General features: G+C 35.7%; 2 protein-coding genes across 4 annotated transcripts; one reads left to right on the top strand and one right to left on the bottom strand.

Moving 5' to 3' along the window:
• Positions 1-245: 245 nt before the first annotated feature.
• Positions 246-5,656, bottom strand: LOC109068197 (COMM domain-containing protein 4-like). 2 transcript variants are annotated; one of them, XM_019085046.2, is made up of 9 exons: positions 5,518-5,656; positions 4,640-4,746; positions 4,364-4,435; positions 4,207-4,272; positions 4,085-4,124; positions 3,177-3,296; positions 1,584-1,664; positions 1,333-1,509; positions 246-774 (listed from the first exon to the last, which is right to left on the bottom strand). In XM_019085046.2, exons 2-9 carry the CDS (start codon positions 4,640-4,642, stop codon positions 734-736), a joined length of 600 nt encoding a protein of 199 aa, XP_018940591.1. In that variant the 5' UTR covers positions 4,643-4,746; positions 5,518-5,656; the 3' UTR covers positions 246-733. The 2 variants fall into 2 exon arrangements, with proteins under 2 accessions (XP_018940591.1, XP_042571484.1); XM_042715550.1 differs by lacking the exons at positions 4,640-4,746; positions 5,518-5,656 and adding an exon at positions 4,547-4,599.
• A 22-nt stretch (positions 5,657-5,678) lies between these two features.
• LOC109068196 (semaphorin-7A-like) lies at positions 5,679-18,792 on the top strand. 2 transcript variants are annotated; one of them, XM_042715548.1, is made up of 14 exons: positions 5,679-5,883; positions 6,751-6,884; positions 7,545-7,580; positions 7,676-7,771; positions 10,908-11,001; positions 11,117-11,224; positions 12,165-12,307; positions 12,768-12,946; positions 13,644-13,752; positions 14,655-14,850; positions 15,660-15,775; positions 15,866-16,011; positions 16,144-16,199; positions 16,300-18,792. In XM_042715548.1, the coding sequence occupies exons 1-14, from the start codon at positions 5,733-5,735 to the stop codon at positions 16,680-16,682; spliced, it is 1,947 nt and encodes a 648-aa protein (XP_042571482.1). In that variant the 5' UTR covers positions 5,679-5,732; the 3' UTR covers positions 16,683-18,792. The 2 variants fall into 2 exon arrangements, with proteins under 2 accessions (XP_042571482.1, XP_042571483.1); XM_042715549.1 differs by lacking the exons at positions 7,545-7,580; positions 7,676-7,771.
• The last annotated feature ends 3,915 nt before the right edge of the window (positions 18,793-22,707 follow it).

Here is a 22,707-nt window from a genome sequence, read left to right as displayed (position 1 = left end):
GCTGTTGTTATGAAAGTCTGAAAGTGCTGAGCAAGTAAATGCATAGGTTGCTACATGCAAAGTTCATGAATTGTCGCTTAGATATGTGTGCTCCAAAATAGAAAGTAGGATGATGCTCAGTAAATCGAGGATTAAATTAACTGAAGTGAATCGTGCACCAACCCACCTTTGCTCCTCAAGCTCGTTTTAAAATCAGGGAAAGTTGCAGCATAAATGCTACTGTTTATGAAACGGACACAGGAGGATCATGGGAGTTGTAGTTTATTTCTAGGTTTTTTTTCTTACTCTGGGAACCCGTGTACAGTCTGAATATTTACTTTAAACCAAACTCTCAATTGAAATAGTTAATATACAGTTTCCCCCCTGAGGAAACCAGCGTATTTCCAAGACTGAAGTTTTCCAACTGGTCTGAATAGATATACTCAAGTTCAAGAGGTAAAAAAAAACATCTTCAAAATTCACATGATATTAACATTTTTAAGACAAATACATGAGGTGAGGTGAATCACTAAGAGCAGTTTATCTTGGATGACAAATTCCACTTATAGTGACTTTTGGTCCAAAAAGTCGGTTGCTCAATTTGAGCAACATTAGTCAACATTTTGCCTAATCATATGAAGGGCTTACAAAATGCATATTGTTAGTTTTTTTTTTTTTTTTAGAAGCACAGTTTATAAACACAAACAGATTCTGTGCACAGTTCAGCAATATTATTCAACAAATGCTGACTGGTTCACTGTAGTGCATTCATCATAGTCTGTGCTTGTTTGAGTTCTGGAAAACAAATAAACAAGGACATTTACAATATGCATAATACAATATACACTCAAAAATATTTAGGCCTAAATTAAAGATTTATGCATTTGAATTGCACATAAAAATTCCATCCAAACATGCAGCACGTCACAAGATGTTAATTGAGTCATGTTGACTGATTATGGATTATTGTGATTTGTTTTTCTTGTATTTTAAATCAGCTGTTTGGATTCTCATTCTGACGGCACCCATTCACTGCAGAGGATCCAATGGTGAGCAAGTGATGTAATGCTAAATTTCACCAAATCTGTTCCGATGAAGAATCAAACTCGTCTACATCTTGGATGGCAGAGAGTGAGTAAATTTTCAGCAAAATTTCTTTTTTTAGTGAACTATTGCTTTAAAACACATTCAGTTTATTAGTACTATTACATAACTCTTACCAGTTTCATGTGTGTACAACTGATTAATATGCATCACGTTGCATTTATTAAATTAAACCGAATGGATGGAAATGTTATATGCAATTCAAATACATAAATCTTACTGATCCCACAAGGAAAAAGACTCAGTCACCTGTTAGCAGTACTCTGAACTTGTCAGCAGTGATGGAGACTACAGTGGTCTGTGTGGAGTCTGTCTCGGGGTCCTGAGCCTGAAGTTTGAGCTGGACTGTGGGTTCATTCACTTGCTTCAGTTCACTGGAGCTCAAGGTGTAATCGACCCGCCAGTTCACTGCTTCCAGACGACCCACTAACATGGATCATAATATTACACTTCAGTGAATGCTCTGGACTGTGTTTCTATTTTCTTCTGGTAATACTCACAGCGCAAACTGATCTCCCTCAGCTTTTCCTGTAGAGCGCTGTGTTTATCCTCATATGATTTACACAATCCGGTGGTGTGCTCTAAAAACAGACATGTAAATGTGGCAAGTTTTATGTATAACTTTGAAAAAGTTGATAAAATACATACAGTGGCTATAGAAAAGAAACACCCCCTTTAAAAGAGTCACATTTTGTTGCTTTGCAGCCTGAAATAAAGACGGACACAGTTTTTGTTTTATCCAGCTCTATTTACTCAGTGTAACAGATAACATCCAAGTGAAAGATATAACACCAACATGTCAGAATATTTTTTTTTTAAATTAAAACCAGAATCACTGAGTTGGAAAAAGAATCACCCCTTGTGTCAGTATTTTGATACACCAACTTTTGTTTTAATTACAGCCTTTAGTCTGTTGGGATATATCTCTGTCTCTAACTTTGCACACCTAGATTTTGCAATATCATCTTTACAGAACTGCTCAAGTTCAGTTAAATTTGATGGTGTCCATTTGTGGACTGCAGTCTTCAAGTCATTCCAAGGATTTTCAGTGGGGTTTAAGTCTGGGCTCTGACTAGACCATGCAAGGACTTTCACCTTCTTCTCTTTCAAACACTGTGTGCTCAGTTTTGCTGTGTTTTGGTTCATTGTCATGTTGGAAGGTAAACCTTCTTTCCATTGACAACTTTCTGACAAGTGCTCCAGTCCCTGCTGCAGAGAAACACCCCATAACAGGATATCACCACCTCCATGCTTTACTGGAGGGATGCTGTTATTTGGATGGTGAGCTGTATTGGATTTCTGCCAGACATATCGTTTGGTGTGGAGGCCAAAAAAATTCATTTTAGTCTCATCTGCCTCAAAATCTTCAAAGTGCATTTTGGAAAAAGCTCAGTCATGACTGCATGTGTTTTTTTTCTTGAGGAGTGGCTTTTTCTTAAAACCCTCCCATACAAGCCACATTTGTAGAGGATTTGTGATATTGTTGTCACATGCACACAGTGACCACTCTTTGTCATAAATTCCTGCAGCTGCTTCAGAGTTGCTGTAGGTCTCTTGGTCTCCTCTCTGATCAGTTTCCTCCGGCTCTTTCATCCAGTTTCGTCCTGTGTGACGTCTGATCCAGGCAGGGTCTGTGTTGTACCAGATACCATCTACTTCTTAATAATAGACTTCACTGTGCTTCTAGGCATTGATAAAGCCTTTGAAATGTGTTTGTATCCATCTCCTGACTTGTGTCTGTCCACAGCTTTATCCCGGAGACCTTCTGACATCTATAGTTGATTGTTTGCTTCAGTTGCAGTTACCAAGGACTGAAATGCTCCAGAATAGCTCTTTTCATGCTGAGCAAATCAAAATGACCACAGCTGATCACAGCTGAAAGTCAAATGCCCTTGTGTACCATTTTTAGGAGGAGGCTGATCCTTTTTCCAACTCAGTGATTCTGTTTTTTAATTTTTTCACATGTTGGTGTTATATCTTTCACTGAGTAAATAAATAAAAAACTGTGTCCGTCTTCATTTCAGGCTGTAAAACAACAAAATGTGATTATTTTAAAGGGGGGTGATTCTTTTCTATACCCACTGCAGCCTTACCTTTAGGGAGGCCAAGCTGCTGAAGTTCACTGGAGAGAGAGTCACTGTCCACGTCATGCTTAGCAGCACTGGACAGAATGAAACTCAGCACTGCTATACTGGCTTTAATGTCTCCACTTTCTGGAAAAAAAAAAGAAAAATAGACAAATTAGCAAGAGATATGGCATAAAATACCAACAGACAAGACATTTATGTAAGAATGCATAAAATATAGGTACCATATCAGATATCAGCCAAAATTAAAGAAGTTATAATTAGTTAATAATTAATTCATCTATTTTATTTATAAAGCACTTGCTAGGGTAAATAATGGATATTTAATTGCAGGGGTGCACGATAAAAATCGGCCGATAATTAATGCGCATCTCATCAGTAAAGCTGGTTCTCTAATCAGGGGTAAATTCCATCAGGTGTGTGATTTCATCCATTTTTCACAGTGTACATTATAATGTTGTGATGCTTAAAATCACTTGTAAGCAGTTTGACTGACTGATTGACTGATTGATTGATTGACATCAACATCAAATCATTCATGGCAAACTCAACAATAATAAGATTTAAAATAGTCTTAACAGTACTATTTCCACCATCAAACAAAATTTAGTTTTGAGTCATTTTCATTAAATGTTCATGAATGTACTTGGAGTATAAATGTTTCCTAGTATCATTTAAAACATAACACTCTAATATAATTCTTTAGTATTAAAACCTACTCATTTTAGTTTTTATATTTGATTTAAAATTTAATATTCCATTATTTAATATATATTGTAAAATGTTGATATCAGCCATGAAATAAAAAGACTGGCCAGAAACATACTGTGAATCCCTAACTTGATATATAGAGTCATTATTATTATTTCACACTTACTAGGATCACATGACCCAAAAAACTGTGATTCACTCACCAAACTTTGCATCTGAGGTTAGTTTTGAAACTTTGTCATACTAAAAACAGATAAACAGATAATTATGCATCAGTTAGAGATATATCTATTCAGAAGACATTATAGCACGCCTGCTGTCTTACATCGATGCCTTCATCGAGCAGATCTTTAATGACTTGCACGCACAGAAGTTTCATCTTGACGCTCGACTGAAGAACAGCAGGGAAGAAAATCACTTGCGTTACGTTTAGTACAGAGAGTGTGATAGACAACATGACACCGTATTCAAGTCAGACTTACCATTCTAGCTAAGGTGCTCATTTCTGCAAGGACCCAGTCAGGACAGTCGAGGTCTCCACAAAAGCGGAACCTCTGAAATAAAAGAAAGCAGCAAAATGAGTTTATGGAGAATGTTTACGTCCATTGCATTGCCTCTTAACGATTAGCGTTCGCTATCCACAACAAATAAAATAAACTAACTACCCGCTAATCACGGAGGACACATATTACCACTGTAATGGTTTCAAATTTGAAACCAGAATAAACCGAGCTATCGTTCAATAAGATAAATAATACCATTTTGACATATATTCAGTCAGTCAGCTGCTCTTCTTCTTCTTCTTCTTCTTCTTCTTCTCGTGGTACGTACCAGCGCCACACTTACGGTCCACCTACTGGACTGGCTGTATTAGTGTTGCAGAGTATCATATTATTATATTATACATCATAATTACATTATATGTTAACAAAATGTATATAATGATGATATTTATAAGCAAATCAGAAGCAACAGATGCCAAAGATGCGCTACGTTTGTATAAATCATCGCAAAAATCGGACAGGTAACGTTAACGTTAAGATTTTAAGTCTTACGAGTGAACTTTTGAAATGTTTCTCGAGCCGCAAACCAGTACACCAGAATAAATGACATTTTAAAATATTAAAATAGACAATGGTTATTTCAAATTGTAATAATATGTCACATTATTACCGTTTTTACTGTATGTTTGATCAAATAGCCTAAATGCAACCTTCAAAAGGCTAAGACGTCATTTCAAGTTCACGTGTCGTCACGTGACACACAAAAGCGCTCGTGTTTTATTTATTTATTTATTCGAAACATTCCTAAACGCATTAACTATATCATGAAATATCTCGATATAGCCTAATAATTTAGTCTATGCATAAAACCTGTCTGTTTACTTAAATAACAGATACGGGTGTCATGCCATAACTTATTTTTAATACGACTGAGTTTGTGTTTAATATGAATTTAACATTGAACGTTAATGCGATTAAAAACATTGTAAGTTAGGCTACTTATCATAACAAGGTCATTGTACAGAAAGAGAGCAAAGAACATTTTCACTGACAGTCTAGAGTTCAAGCACTCTCAACAACTCCCATTAAAAGCACTGAAGCCGTTCACACTGTTAAATAAATATCTTACTTACAGATATCATACACACATCTGCTGCTTGTTGTTTCTAACAAGAGAATTAGCCAGAAAGAGGTGTTCAGTCTGTGCGCGTGAAGAAAACACCACCTGCATGTTAGCGATGACTCATCTGAACACCTCTGATTGGCCATTGCATCCATAAACTCACCAGCATGTGTCTCTGCGACTCCCTTCACTCGAGAGAAGCGTTCAGAGCCTGTCTGAGATGAGATGAGATTAGGTGAATTTAGGACCATGATCCTAAAACGGCAATATTTCTCTGTCCACATCAAAAGGAATTTGGCGTATCCTTGGTTTATTTATGGAGCGTGCTTCCATTGCGTCTTTTGCTTTTATAATCCGAGATTAACTCTAAAACAAGGTAAGATAATTTAAGATAAAATAAACAGTGTTGAGGAGTAAATAGCTACATGTAACTAAATTACGTATTTTTATTACAAAATAAATGTAATTGTTACAGTTACTGAGAAAAAAAAGTATAATTAAATTATAGTTAGGCTACTTATGGAAATTTTAACGATTACATATGAATATTTTCACACACACTCACATACAGATTTAATTGATTTCTTTCGTAAATTGCATGGACTGCTCTAAAATATGAGACAGCAAGGTTTCAGGAGTTTGGTACAAAGAACAGGACACATGCTTATTTGATAACTGTTTTATTTCCTATTTGGGTTTATGCTTTATTTTTTAAGATTAAGTGTTTTTTTCCAAGCCATTGTTAGATGCCAGTGTTTCCTCCCATAACTATGCAAACTACCTTAAAAAAAAAAAAGGAAAAAAAACGAAATCTAAAAAATTACAATAAACACTCCAAAGTAATAATCTAAATTAAATAATTTGGGATCCACACTCTTAAAAATAATTAACACTTGAAAACATTAGATATTTAGAAAAGTAATCAGTTACATTACTTTAATAAAGTAATTGAAATAGTTACACTACTTGTTACATTTTAGATAGGGTAATATAACAATCTGTAACCTATTACATTCCCAAAGTAACCTTCCCAACACTGAAAATAAACTTCCTCTTTAATCAGACTAATTACTTACATTAGTTATTTACACACTTTTTGATAGTCTGTTCAGAAATGCACTTATACAGTAGACTTTAATTGTTTTAAATAATCAAATGAGGCAATATCTCTAAACATTATATCTTTCTAGACAACATAACATTTGTCATTTTTCAACATTTTTCAACATTTTTTTTCTCCCAGATGATGCTCAACTTGTATACAACAGAAATTACAGTCATACAGTGTTATTTCATCAGGAAGGATCAAACAGTCTGTTTGTTGGAGGAATAAATAATGTTCTACATTTTGATGTAGACAGTCGTCAGATTGTGGAGGTAATTATTAAACTGGAACTAGGTATTAATAGGTATGTACATTATATGTGACATTTTACAATGCATTTATAATTACTGTAGGATTTTGCCATTTTCATTGAAATTATTTATTCAAATGTAAAAATAATACATTTAGTTCAAATAATTTTATTTCAAATAAATAAATATATAAAGTTGGGGTGTAAACCTTTGAATATCATAAGTTGGAGAAGTAACTCGGCATTGACTAAAATGTTATTCTAACCCTGTCCTTTCTGACCAGTTCTGTTTAGACTTCAATTAAGTGCGTTGGCTTTTAGCACTGGATGTAATTAGTAAGTCTAGCCTACGTTAAATTATAGATTTCAGCAACTGTAGGCTGTGACGCACACAGGCAGCTGTGTCCATACTGAACATGTCTGCAAATGAAAAGGTCTATTTCAGGTGTCGATGAAAGATTTATTTCCACAGACAAGTCTAATCTGTTGCTATAGTTGCATTGTGTGATTGATAAGTGATACAAATGTTGATTTATACACATTTAAGTAAATAATTGTGTACACAGTCTAAAAAAATCTTTAAAAAAAATAACGTATAAATTAACCTAGAAAAGTATTTGAATTTTGTGACCAAGATAATAATAGAATATTTTAATTTTTATATATTTTATTTCTTTTTTAGAACTTTACTCTGAATCCAAACTTAAGGTGTGGTGAGGTGAGTTTTATAATTCTTTTGAAGAAGAGAAAAAAGAAAGAACAAATTGAGTTTTGTAATTTGACAGTCTTACTGATATTCTTCCATCTATACAGAGCTCCTGTGAAAATGTTGTCACAATAATTGAGCGATTTCAAGACTACACATTTGTATGTGGAACAAATGGACATCAGCCAAAGTGTTGGAAACTGGTAAGAAATAAATATACAGAGCAACATCTTTGGCAGAGTCTCTGCTACATATTAAAGCAAATATTATTCTAAACATTGCCTTGAGGTTTACTTTTTTTTTTAGTAAGAGCATACTGAGAGAAAAATGTTGAGTTTTAACTTGCCTGTTTTATTTTGAATAACACTTTATATGTAATTTTGTTCCTGCTCACAACATGCCTCATTCACCAATAATTTCATAAATCACCACTAGATTCACAATAGACAGAAGCATGTGCTCATTTGATACTCACATTGTAAGATAAAACTGAAAAGGTATTGGTAATTTACTGCCATGACATTATTTGCTTAGTTTACAAACATTTCCCTAACCTAAAAATGTAATGCAAAACCTGAGAAAACTCAAAACAAAATTCTCAAAAATGAGTCAAGTCAAGTCAAGTCTGCTTTATTGTCAATTCTTCCACATGTACAGTACATACATACAGAGAATTGAAATTGCATTACTCTCAGACCCTTGGTGCATGCAGATAACACTAGCAGTAGAATATTAAATACAGATAATAAAATATAAAGTACAACTATACAAATATACAAATAGGTAATGTAAAAAAGAAAAATAAGTAAAGCAGCACTAGGCACATGGTAGATAGAGTGCAAACCAGTAAATTAAACAGTGCAGATATAATGATTGTAGAGCAAAAGAGCTTATTCAGTCTGATTAAAGTGTCAAAAATCTCAGAGAGGATTTCTTTATTTAAACTGACAGAAGAGGTGGTTGAATGAGGTCAGTTAACTGCTGAATGAGGTAGTAAGCAGATCAATGCTGTACAAAGTGTCTGGTGCATGTCACAGTGTGTTAGTGGGAGCTGGGGGCTCAGAGTTGAGAGTTCAGGGAGGTTCAGAGTTCAGTATTGCATGGGGAAAAAGAGGAGAGGGGTGCCAAGGCAAGGTCGGGAGCGAGTTCAGCTTCCTGACAGCCTGAGGAATGAAGCTGTCCTTCAGTCTGCTGGTCCTGGCCTGGAGACTCCGCAGTCTCCTCCCTGATGGTGTTCCTGTGGCTCAGTGGTAGAGCATTGCATTAGCAGCACAAAAGGTTGTGGGTTTGATTCCCACGGAACACGTTTGGTAAAAAATGTTAGCCTGAATGCATTGTAAGTCGCTTTGGATAAAAGCGTCTGCTAAATGCATAAATGTAAATGATGGCAGCAGACTGAAGAAGCTGTGTGACAGGTTGGTGGGATCACCTGCGATGCAGAGGGCTTTACGGGTGAGACGGGTTCTATAAATGTCCTGGAGGGAGACACCGATCTTCTCAGCTGCTCTCACTATGCGTTGAAGGGTCTTCCGGCAGGACGTGTTGGAGGCGCCATACCACACAGTGATGCAGCTCGTCAGAATGCTTTCGATGGTGCCTCTGTAGAAGTTGCACATAATTGGGGCCGGGGCTCTGGCTCTTCTCAGTTTGCGGAGGAAGTAGAGACGCTACTGTGCTTTCTTGGCCAGTGCTGCAGTGTTTTCATTCCAGGAGAGGTCCTCTGTGATGTGCACACCCAGGAACTTGGTGCTGCTCACTCTCTCCACAGACACACCATTGATGGTCAGAGGAGCATGCTGAGTGTGCACTGTCCTGAAGTCAACAACAATTTCCTTCGTCTTCTCCACGTTCAGAGAGAGATTGTTGTCACTGCACCACCCGGCCAGGCGGCTCACCTTGCTCCTGTAGTTTGTCTCATCTCTGTTGCTAATGAGACCCACCACAGTCGTGTCATCCGCAAACTTAATGAAGAGAGTTGTGTGACGTTGTGCAGCGTTCAGGGGCTTCAGGAGTCTGTAGACCTCCCCTGTCATCCACAGCTTCTGGTTGCAATGAGCAGTATGGCTGAATATTCCCTCGGCAGATAGAACGGCCGGCACTTAATAATCATAAACTCCACCAGGGGCAAGCAGTGTTTGCAGACCACAACAGCATCACGGCACCACGCATCATTGATGTAAACACAAAGCCCGCCACCGCGTGATTTACCTCCCGCGATGAGAGCTCTGTCCCCTCAATAGCATGTCAGCTGATCGAGCTGGATAGCGCCGTCTGGAACACTGTCGTTGACCCATGTTTCTGTGAACACAAAAACACAACAGTCTCTTACAGTCCTCTGAGCTGAGCGTAGTAATCGGATGTAGTCCAGTTTATTGTCCAAAGAGCGCACCTTAGCCAGTACGATGGTGGGGATAGCTGGCTTGTGAGGGTTAGCCGTTAGCCTAGCCCGGATACCTCCGCACTTACCCCTCTTCTGCTTCCTCTCACGCTGCTTGTGGCGCTTCCGCTGTGGGCGAGATGCAGCAGTGGGGACCAGTGATGGTGAAGACCTCCGGAGCAGACCGAGATCCTGCAGCTCTTCAGCGTGTACAGAGTTTAACTCTAAAAAAGTGGTTCTACCGACATCGAGCAGAAACTCCCGACTGTATGCGCACTTAAATACAGTTAGATGCGATGAAGACATACAAATTCACTGCGACTTACAAGACAAAAAACACGAAAACACCGTTCTGACGGGACAGAGAGAAGCCGCTGCGTGTGGATGCACCGCCATTACTCTAATCTCAAATGAGAATTTTCTCAAAACAAAACACAGCAAACCATTTTTATCTATGCTTAGACTATATGTAATCATGTTTCGGACCTCACATTTGCCGATTTTTCCAAGTTGCATTTTGCAGATATGTAGTCTCAGATTGTACATTTTAGTGTAAGTTTAGAATAAAATTTAGTGAAAACTGTGATGAATAATCATTTATGTGTGACGGTTTACACCAGTGTCTTACTAGTTGATGCTGGATTGCAAGCCGATTTAATTATAATTATTCTCAGGATATGAATTTTGTTAATTAACACTTTGATATTCAGTTATATCAAAACTCTTGATATGAGGAATATACTTTTTGCTAGTAAAAATGTCAGCTTCTGATATCAGTAATTGCATTTCCAATAGTAAAAATGGGAATTTTTTATATAAACAATTGCATAATTACTCACATATATACTAATTCTGTAATTACATTTTCAGTTGTGGATATCTATAATTCATATCTTGCAAGAAAACAAATTCAAAAATCACTTAACATATTTCCAAAACAAAGTAATGTCTCTTTCCCAAAGTTTCCCAGAGAAAGCAGTCGTTCCACAGAAGATATGGAAGGCATAGGATTCTCACCTTATGCATGTTCACAAAACTCCTTATCGCTGGTGGCAGGTGTGTGGGAGCACAAGCAGCTTGATGTTTTGATCTGCTCAGCCTTTTTGAATGAGCTAGAGGATTGTAATTCCTTATTTAATGTAACATCTAGGCTTTCTTTGGTTATAAACAGATGAAGATCTGTATGTGGCAGCTCCTCTATACAGTGATGGAACCCTGCTGCAGTTTCGCAGAAAAGTTGGACGAACCAATGTATGGATGTATGATCAATGGGTCTCAGGTTGGTTGAATCACACAATTTTCACTTAAATTAGTAGAAGAAAACTATTACATAAATACACAAATACTTATTTTATGTATAAATAGTTTTTTTCTAATTGAGAACATCTCCAAGTATCCCCAAAGAAAGGTTAGATCAGACTTAAAGGGATAATTCACCCAAAAATGAAAATTTGGTCATTATTAAATTGTTCCAATCCTGTATGAGTTCCTTACTTCTGCACCGACCCAGCGTTTACAAAGCAAACATGCAAAGAAAGTCAAACGCCCTTTACAAAAATAGGTAAAACAGCAATGTCAGTCGATTTTGAAGTTGGAGGAGAAAATTAGATTTTTCGCCCTACCCTACCTTTCTGAACCGGAGTACACAGACTAAGAGCTAACTGCACGTGACCTTTCCAACGTGATTTCATAATGCATGAATTTGCATTTGAAGTCTCATTTTATGGAGAAAAAACCTGGAATGTTTTCCTCAAAAACCTTAATTTCTTTGCGACTATCGAAAGAAAGACATGAACATCTTGGATGACATGGGGGTGAGTAAATTATCAGGAAATTTTTATTCTGGAAGTGAACTTATCCTTTAATACAGGTTTGGAATAACTTAATGATGACCAAATTTTGAAGTTAATTATCCCTTTAAGTAACTCGTAGGTACAACTTTGCTTAACTGGCATCTTACCACTAATGCTCTAATTAGTAAACTTACTTTAGTATGCATGTGAAGAATGTTTGTGCACAGTGTGGGCTGAGCAAGTTGCTGACCTTGCCTCTGCTGACTACTCTCCCAAGCTGCAGCAATCAAAATATAGCCTAGTCATTTGTTTTTTCTCATAAATCAGGTTTCTCATTTCAAAGTAAAGTTGAGGTTCACTGATATGAGTAAAAATGTGGAATGAGTAAATAAATGATTCATGACTTATCCCCCCCCCCCCCCCCAGAACCCACTTTTATATCCAGTTTTCTGGCCAAGAACAAGAATGACCCCTTGAATGAGAAGATATATGTCTTATTTCGCGAGAAAAACTCAGACACGAGTCCAGAAGCGGATCCTTGGATATCTAGAGTGGCCAGAGTGTGTAAGGTATGTTTCTCACTTACATATGAAAGATATGGCGGTTCTTTGTGAGGCATCCTACACGAACCCACCAAGTCTGGGAGAACCATTGTTAGGGAAAAGTGACCTTTGACATCAATTTGAGCATCCTACACATTTCAAGGAGGATGAATGGTTTTATCTTATAATGTCATCTGATTGTCACGGATTGGTTACCATGAATTACTCACATAGAGGTTCAGATTCAGGACTTCCAAGCCTTCCTGGCATCCAAGAAGTTATCACATTTCTGTTAGCAGTTTTAGCAAGGATAACACTACTGTTATCATCAAAGTTAAGTGAAAGCATTTACAGCAGAAAACAAGACTGCAGGACAGAGATCAGATTCTGGAAACAAAGCATGAGCCACAGAAATTGTGTTCTTGATATGAAGTGCAGTGCTGACACATACAGCAGAACATTGTCCACCTGTAAAAACCTCTCATAGGTCGATGAGGGCGGTCCCAAGCAGTTACTCCAGAACATCTGGACCTCCTTTCTGAAGGCACGACTTGTGTGTGGGATTCCTAGAGAGTCGCTGTACTTTAACCGCCTGCAGGACGTTTTCATCCAGCATGCTGACGACTGGAGGGATTCACGAGTGTATGCGCTCTTCTCCAGCAGCTGGTAAACACTGCATTATCTTCTGAAATTTAAAAAATAAGTAATTAGGTTGGCTTGAGAAAGTGTGTTAAATCATGCTAGCAACAAGTTAAAAATGCTAGCAATGTGTTAAATCACACTAGCAACATGCTAATCATAGTAGCAAAATGTGAAATAATGTTAAAACGTGCTTGATCATGCTAGAAACATGCAAGCAACATGTTATCAGCATGTTAATAATGCTATAAACATGTAACAACATGGTAATCATGTTAGAAACATGATCAGTAACATGCTAATTGTGCTAAAACATGCTAGCAAAATGCTAACAACATGTTAAATCATGTTAAAACATGTTGCCAATGTTCTAGAAACATGATAATTATGCTAGGAACATGATAATCATGCTAAAACATGTTAACAGCATGCTAATCATGTTAAATCATGCTAGTAACATGTTAAATCATGTTAGAAATGTGCAAAATCATGCTAGTAACATGCTATCAACATTTATCTAATCTATCAATCCAAACTTTCAAACTTCAAGCTTTTACAAAGGCTTCAAACTTACTGGCTAGGCATCACAAACTTTATTCATCTAGTTACTTCAGATTGTTTTTGCAATTCCTTTGGTGCCACTGATAGCTCAGAAATTAAATACATTCCCACACCTTATTTGTATATGTGCCTTAACAACTTGTTTTTTTTTATTTTGCCATAGGAACTCTACTGCTGTGTGCATTTATTCGTTGGCAGAGCTTGATTTTGTTTTTGAGAATTCCACCTTCAAAGGTTATTCTGAGGCCATTCCCACCCCAAGACCAGGAGCGGTAAGCAGCAACAAAAAGTCCCAGAATATTCTGAATACACATTAAATATTTTGTTTTTTGGAAAAAAAAAAAAAAAAAAAAAAAAAAAACATGCTCTGTTTTTTTGCCTCTCTTGGTTTTTTTACTACACCACTGATTGACCACTGTTGTTGAAGAAACACCACAAAAATACTTTTCCATGAGCATGACTGTATTCCTAGTATTGCTTCCAGATTTGTGTTGAGTAGCTCCTCTGGCACTGTGGTACCATTTTGAAAATAAATATGTTCTGAGTCAAACTGGGGTCTGGGGTCTGTTGTAAAGTTTGGAGAAAAACTTAATTCTGAAAATAATCAAAATAAATAAATTAATTCTTAATTAAAGCAAATAAATTATTAAAAAAATAATTAAAATAATTATTTTATTATTATAAATAAAACTTAAAATAAAAATGATAATGGCTAATTATTTTAGTAGATAATAATTGGAATTAATATGTATAAAAATATTTGAACATTTACCAAATTTGACGTTGTCTCACTGGGATCATCATATTTTTGCACAAAAATTTTTTTTTTATAAAAAAACTGAGTAACACCTGATTAAATTAAGCATTTTTAAGGCACTTTTTTTTTTCAATACACATTTTTTTTGTTTTATTTTTCTATATTGTTAATGCCCAACAACTTCCTCAATCGTTTTACTCTTGACCCAAAAGTAAATTGTTCAGGTCTATTATTATAGCCTTTGTTGGTGAACCAAGGCTATTGTTTCCTCACAATAGCTATTTTAATTTTTGAGGAAATGAGCAGTCATTTTTGCCATGGCCTTTGTTACAATGGGATGGTTGTGCTGTGTTGTAACTTGTGACCTCAATGCTGACTGAAATGGTATTATAACAGATATAACTCCATCTTTTCCAGTGTGTCAAACAAAGCAATTCCATTCCAATTTCTACCCTTCAAATCATTAAAGACCATCCAGAGATGAAGGAATGGATTCATCCCATTCAAAAAGACACACCTTTCTTCACAAGTAATAAGAACTTCACCAAGATAGCTGTTGACCGAGTCCAAGCTTCGGATGAAAGCATATACAGTGTGCTGCTGCTTGCAACAGGTATACAGTGTATTGGTTCAAAATGTTTGCTCTGTGACTTCCTTCATACCAGAGATAATAACACTACTTCTGAAAAAAGAAACCCTTCCCTTATTACCTGTTTTTGTTCTGTTTTCTTTTCTCACTGAAAGTGAAAGTGACGTGACATTCAGCCAAGTATGGTGACCCATACTTTAGTGCTCTCACTGAACACACACCCGTCTGGGCTTTTTATGCGCTTATAACATTAATAAAGGATTTTTGCACAAAAAAAGAGACCATGTGCTGAAATGTTTATAAACTTAAACCACTACCATGTGCTGAAATGTTTATAAACTTAAACCACTCTTTTATGACAATGGGATCCTTAAAAATGATTGGCCTATGCAGAGCAGTAGGTGCTACACACAACCAGAAACCAGTCTTTTTGGACTCCGGAGGCAGTTTTAAGTTCTGAAACAAACTGAAACATCACACTTTGAGAGTATAGTAAATAATTTTATTTCAAAAGTTCATGGTAAATTTGTTTCCTGATGATATGACCACTTTACAATACACTACATGACTTTTAAATTCTGAACAGATTTTTAAACTGTGCATCATACACTTGCTGACATTGTTAAAAGTTACAGAAACGAACTCGTTCAAAATATCAAACATGATGGATGAAATCATAGTCTGAAGCTTAAAAAGTCATTGCCCATCATACACCATGTGAGCTTATATGTTTTCCATTATTTGCACTTAGTATTGTACTGCAAAAGCTTTCGTTAGTTCTTTGAGACCACAGACAGTCTTACGCAGCCATTTGGTGTCTTGGTTCTTCCTAGACAATGGAGTGATCCTTAAAATCCTGGAGGATGGCTCCAAAGCATTCATCATCTCTGAAACGCATCTCTGCAATGGTTCAGCACCTGTACACTCAATGAAACTTGACTCCGAGAAGGTAATCAAGCAGCCTTGTGAATCATTGAACACTTTAACTCTTCCATCCAGTTTCTGTTGCACATTCATCCACTGTTCATTTTGCCTGCAGAGGAAACTCTTTGTAGGATATCCGGGTCAGATTTCTGTGTTAGACCTGCAGAGATGTCAAGACTACAATGCTTCCTGTGAAGAATGTGTCCTTTCCCGTGATCCATACTGCGCTTGGACTGAACAAGGCTGCACATCACAAACTAAGTAGGCTTTTATATTTTTTGGTTCAGGAGTATTATATTATTTTTGACAGATTTTGGCTTTAAAATGCTGTCTTGTTTGGGTATTGTACACCCTAGCATTGTTTTAATATTTTCTGTTTGGGCTGTGTTTCAGAGGAGGAATACAAAACATTGCTGATGGACTCACTAAAATATGTAAAAAAAAATCAGGTATAAGATTAATCTAAATGTTTTGTGTATAATTTTTTGCTCAATTTTTAAGACAAACCCGTCTTCCTAACACGTCTATCTTCAACAAATGTCTTTTAAGGGGGAAGATTCACAAGAGATGTGCAACAAGCATCGACAGCTCCATTAAGGATTCAACTCTCTGTGCCCACTGGCATCCCCTTCTACCTTTCTTGTCCTGTCAATTCCAATCATGCCACTTACAAATGGGAACATGATCAAAAGAGCATCCCATGCGAGCAGACCCAATCAGAATGTCTCCTCCTCATCCCAGCCATGACGGCTGACCTGCATGGCAATTACAAATGTACATCCCATGAACTCGATTACACCAAAACTGTAAGGGAATACAACCTCTTGAATAACCAAGCTAGGTCTGCTTCTAATGATGTTTTCAAGCTCAGATCACAAGACTGGTTAATGGCTGCATTTGTCACTAGTGCCTTCTATTTGCGCTCGCTTTAAGGTCAAGGTAGTTATATAAATGTCAGTGCTTCTGTCTTCAAGCGTTTCTGATGACCTATAAGCTGATTAAAACCATCAGTCACACGTTGCCAGGTGCAAGTATTGCAAGTGAAGTTTATAGTGAAGTAAACACTGAAGTAAAGAAAGCACCAGTCTTAGCAGATAACTCGCAATTACATGCTTGCCATCTGTTGAGTGGCTGTTGAATGTATACGATGCGGTCCAAAGTCTGAAACCACAATGAAAATTTGAGCTTTCATCTTTGGAAATAAGAAATACTCATCTTTGGAAACTGGAAATTTAAGGTTTTAGAATTTCATGAAGTAAAATGAAGAAGCAATATTTTAGTTGCACTATTTCTAGGTCAAAAGACACTTTTTAAAACATTCACCAGTATCGTTACATACACAAGTAGATAGCAACAAGTTACTATTTTCATGAGTGGTTCGTTAAAAAATGATCATTCTTTCAGGAACAGAGCAATGACTGTTTTTAGGAGTGAGTCATTGAATTATTCACTCAACTGATCAATTCAGAAACGCTCATTTAAAACATTCAAAAATGTTCTTTATTTGTGTTCCCCAGAGACACAAAGCAATTTTGTTGTGGCTTCATTTGGAACCTTTTTCATTAGGGAAGCAAAAATCCATACACTTGTTTATTGGGCTGTTAAAAGCAATTTCACACTCACAGACATGCTATTAATATTATTAATTACTATTATATTAATATTAGAGTGGCTGCGATTTAAACAACAGCTCTCTTGCTCACTTTTACACTCCACTGTATGAGTAGAAAGCACTTTATATTGCTTAGTGTAATTTTACTGGTTTAGTATTTCGTTCAAGGACTGTAACTTGTGTGTAAAGTCACTTATAGTATGTGATATAATCAGGGCTACACCAGACATGAGTCAGGGAATGTGTTTACTGGTAAACTACAACTCCCTCTCGTTAGCTTAGTTTATGAGCTTGCATCTGTTTCTTAAAGATTATATCTGGAACTCTTGTTTGCACTTGCTTACTTGTTTGCACGTAATTAAGTTCTTCTCTGTCATTTGTCTCGTTTCAAGCAATTGTTCCCCAAACTGTATAGTGCTTGTGGTCCAAGAGTTTGCTTTTATAAAGAGAAACACTAATATTTGGCTGTCTTCAAATCCATATAGTTGTTCAGGAAGTCTGTGCAATTGTGGGTTATATAAAGGGTTACGGAAATCTGGGTGTGGTGACCAAAAACAAGGTCCCTACTGGGATTCAGTGCCTTTGGCTGCTGCATATAGTTGGAAATGGGCTGTGTTCTTTAAACACAACATTAAAAGAGGTGAAACATATTTTAGATGTGGAATTCCAAAATAAATATGCAATGGATCAATTACAGCTGTCAAAATATGCAGCAAATATATGTTCTAAAAGAATTCTCTTATTTTATATACACGTACGTAGGGAACAAGATTATGCAGCTTATATTTTTAATTCATTACAACTATAAATAGAGTGATAAAGTAAGTTTGGATGTAGCTGTAGTTTGGCTGTAGATTTATGAAAATGAAGGGAATTTGTATATTCTTTGACAAGCTCACTCAAATGAGTTACTGTAGAAAAGTAGTTTATGCAAAACCATATTTCTCTGGCAAACATTTAATATTGGCTTTATTCTTTTCTATGCCATTGATTGCATAAAGTTATTGCTTGTAATGTTCTCTTTATTTTTTTATTTAATATCATAACACATTAATTATTGAGAGGGACTCATAAATGTAAAAGCCAGAATTGACAACATGCCAAAAGTGTCACAGCTGTGGAGCGGCTTCTTGATTCCAGGGTATTTCCCGTTAATATTAAATTAAATTTAATTCTTTATCATATTATACAAGGGACACTTTATTCTTACCTTTATTCTTGTAATTTGATGCATATTAATTATATTTTATGATTAATATTTTGTGCACTGTCTCTGTTCACCTACAGCTAAATACCTCCCAGTATGTTTTAAGCTTTTAGATATGTAATACTCTGTTATGTTGTACTTTATATTTATTTTTATGCATTACTTATGTATTTCCTTTAAATATGTCCATTAAGCAAAAACGAATAAAATATATTTTTCAGCATTTGAAATCTTTTATTCTTATGCACAATCACACCTAAGGACACTTGGAAGACACCTAACTTTAATGGTTCACTCAGAATAAGAAAGGATAACAACACAAATAGTCATGGATCTGCTAAAAAAAAAAAAAAAAAAAAAACTTAATTTATGGACTTCACCAATATTTCCCTCAGTAAATGTTCTGAAAGGCACAGGGAGTTCTTGTTCTAAAATCCAGGAAGGAGGGAAATATTTTCATTTTCTCAAGCCGATGTGAATGCTCCAGGTTTATAAGCATCTGGTCTCTTGCTGCTTTTGAAGCAGCTTTGATATATGAGCAAGACTGAGCCACTCTTTGAAGTCCTGCAGAACACCTGTTGTCCATAAGCTAAAAATGTGAATAAATTTAAGAGAGAAAAAAAACATGAATATAATTATTAATATATATAATTAATAAATAATTAATAAACTAATAATAATTACTAGTAGTATTGTTTTTATTAATATTACATTCTAATTATTTTTTTAATTACATGTAAACTAATTGTTTTGTCTTATTCGACCAATGGCGTGAGTTGTGGGCGGGGCTACGGACACATTCTGTGGCGCTAAAATTAGTAAGTGAGGTATTACTTGCTATTAAGACAGTTATGATACCTTTTTATTCATTAGTGATAATTGCATTATTTAAGTTTAGACATAAGTTCCTGAAAAGACGACCATATAATCTATGCATTTTGCATGACTCATTGCACCTTGTGTTTGAGTTTCCACAGAACACATAAAACCCCACACAATAGGCTACTCTCATGGTTGTTTTAAACCACACACACACACACACACACACACAAACACACAAAAGTCATTAAATGTCACATGTAGTGACTGTTATTGTCAGTACTCCACCCTGAACACAAGAAGACTGTAAAAAATGTAAAACAGTAATGTTTTCCACCAGACAAAATGAGGCACTCTGGAAAATATATTATCATTGTTTGTGGCCATGATTCGTTTTATGTGACTTGAAAAAGGGGATTTCATAAAACACATAAAAATTTAGAGAGTGGTGTCACTATGTTTTTTGGTGTAACTTTATTGTGAAATTAAGTTTAAGCATTTTGTTCCAGATATGATTCATTACCACAGTGTTTTGGTAAATAGGCCTATATAATATTATATTTAACTTCTACTCGTTTAACAGCTATGTTCAAAAATTTGAACGGACAGAAAGATAAAAATGGTCATGCTTTTGTGTGACTGGAAAACCATTGACAGCACAAGCTAATCTACTGTTTAACATAATTTTAGGGAACTTAAACTGGTTCAGAATAAACCACAAAGCGAAATAGTGTTGCTAAAAACAGCTGAACTAAAGTTTAACACTGACCATAACCTTAACAGGAGGTCATACATTTCTTGCACTCCCAGTTTACCGTCAATCCATCTGTAATTAGCTAAGTGGACTGAGCTTCTTTGGTGTGTAATCTTCAGAGGTTAATACCTTCCTGTCATCTGAAAGTAGTGTGTGAGCTTTACAGTTCTCAGAAACCATAAAACAGCCTTTACATAGATGAAGACTTTACATCATAACATATACAGTAATGCTTCACTTTACATTGACGTTTGCCCATAATTATTTTCAGCAGTGAAATCAGATCCATGATCATTATATGGCCTGAATGGAGACAATGAGTAGATAGATCGCTTCCTGAAAGCCTTTTATATTTAGCTTTATCTGGATGTTTGAAATAGAACAGCATTATCAGGTAGCATCAGTGGGATGGAAAAACATAATTAAATTTTTAAGTCATTTGTGCATTTAAGAATCTAGAGAATAATAGGCTATTTGTTCTTGCAGGTAGCAGGTACACTCCCCAGCAATCATGTACTGTATAATCACAGAAATATGTATTTTCTAAATTAAATACAAAAATATGCATGTTTAGAAAAATATATATGAACATGTTTTGGGTGTTTTACAGCTATTTTTTTCTGGTTTTTTACCCATATTTTGAATTATGCATTAACTTAACAGATGTCCTGACAGAATATGTATGACAGACATTTAATTGTTGTCTGTGTAGGACGGTTAATAGTGGCACATATTTTATTTATTATTTTTTGTTTTAGCTTAATAGCTATAAGCTGCTTAGATGTGATTTTGAATCAAACCTCTTTTTTGTTGTGATAGTTTTAGTCCAAGTTACCCAGTTCAATTTAAAAAAAATAAAAATTGTTGTTGTTAATATTATTAATAATTTTATTATAATTAATATTATCAACTTGAATTCTAAAAATGATGAAAATAAATATATCACTGTTGTAAATTACAATTGCACCATACTATAAAATAAATTAATATGTGATAATTTTTTACAAGTTACAATATGATATTTATGTCTTAAATTCTTCACTTTCAAATGTTTAAACATTCAAACCCTCGACCTTTTAACAGTTTAAATTATCTTCTTATTTTGACAAAGTCCTGATTAAATGCTGTAATCTTCTCTCCAAAAATATTATGTGAGTGTATAAATAAAGGAAACCTATAGCACACATTCGGGGTGGATTAAGTGAACTGGGGGCCCCAGGCAGAATGGGGACCTATACATTTGCACAGATTTTTCTTCAACCTTGAGGTTCCTTTTTTGTTGTGATGCTTGCTGCTGCACAATGGTGCCCCATAGTTGTGTCCAGTGTTTTTCATGCACGTTATAAAGGCTTTCTTTCATGTTGTAGACCACGAAATAGCAACCGATTTACAGTTGAGATACAGGTTTTCACAAAAACAAAATACATTATAAAATGATAAACCTCACAATTGAACGTTTAAACCAGGGGTGAGTCAAAAGTATAAATTATTTTATTAAATTAAAATGGGGTTATGTGGGTGGATTTCCGCATTGGTCTGAACAAAAACTACAGACTGGATTATTGAAAATGAACATTTATTCTGTCAGTAGGAGGCGCTTTTGTAACGTCAGAAATATAGAATGAGAAAAAGTGTGAAAAAATATAGCTTATATACTGACGAGGAAAGTCCACTGATGAGTTACCAGCGTAAGCATGTGTGCAAAGGCTGTCTAATTTTAAACGTTAAAATACATTTATTTTTAGTTATTTTAACTACAAATTTATATAAAAAGGTAATTATAAATTTACACACCTAAGGATTATATCAACCAAAAAAGTAACTGCGTATGTGTCCTCTACTTGGTTCCTTCTCATAAATGAGTAAGCTGCATTTAAAACAATTATTAACATATAATACACACTGTTTCTCAATATTTAATTACAGCTTCAGATGCATGATATTTTCATCTTCAAGCAGGATACACAATATTGTTGGACGGTTGTTGTGGTAATAAACACCGTAAACAACAACCGTTGCGTGTCAGCGCTTAATGCGCATCTCCTACATGAAAAACATTTTAGGGGGCCCTTGGCTTTTGGGGGCCCAAGGCGTTCACCTTTGCCTAATGGGTAAGTCCGCCCCTGCACACATTGCATTCCCAAATACACATTAAATGCACATGCAGAGTTGGAGTCCACTGCATTTACTGTGAACAGAGACACTCTGAGATGCTGAAAGCACCAGATCACCAGCTGTCCATGTATGTGCTAAATACAGTGTCACAATTCACTCTGAAACATGCAGTGCAACAAAATATACATTTAAATAATTAAATTGCAGCCTTTGATTTGATAATTGTGCTAAGCTATAGTGTGCAATTGTTCCTTTTATATTTAATATAATTAATTATTAGCTTTTTATCAAAAGCCTCTGCAGAAAGCTGATCTAAACTGACAAAACTAAAGTAAGTTATGAACTCAGGGTAAAGTAAATGCAATGAAACAGGAAGAACATAAGTGTTGACAGTTACACTTCATCTGTTAAACAGTGTCTTGCAGCAATAATACCACTACCAGCAATAAC

The sequence above is a fragment of the Cyprinus carpio genome, chromosome A25, assembly GCF_018340385.1.
Source record: "Cyprinus carpio isolate SPL01 chromosome A25, ASM1834038v1, whole genome shotgun sequence".
Classification (NCBI taxonomy): domain Eukaryota; kingdom Metazoa; phylum Chordata; class Actinopteri; order Cypriniformes; family Cyprinidae; genus Cyprinus; species Cyprinus carpio.
Note: the sequence above shows the minus strand (reverse complement) of the source record. Positions and strands in the feature narration are given on the sequence as shown.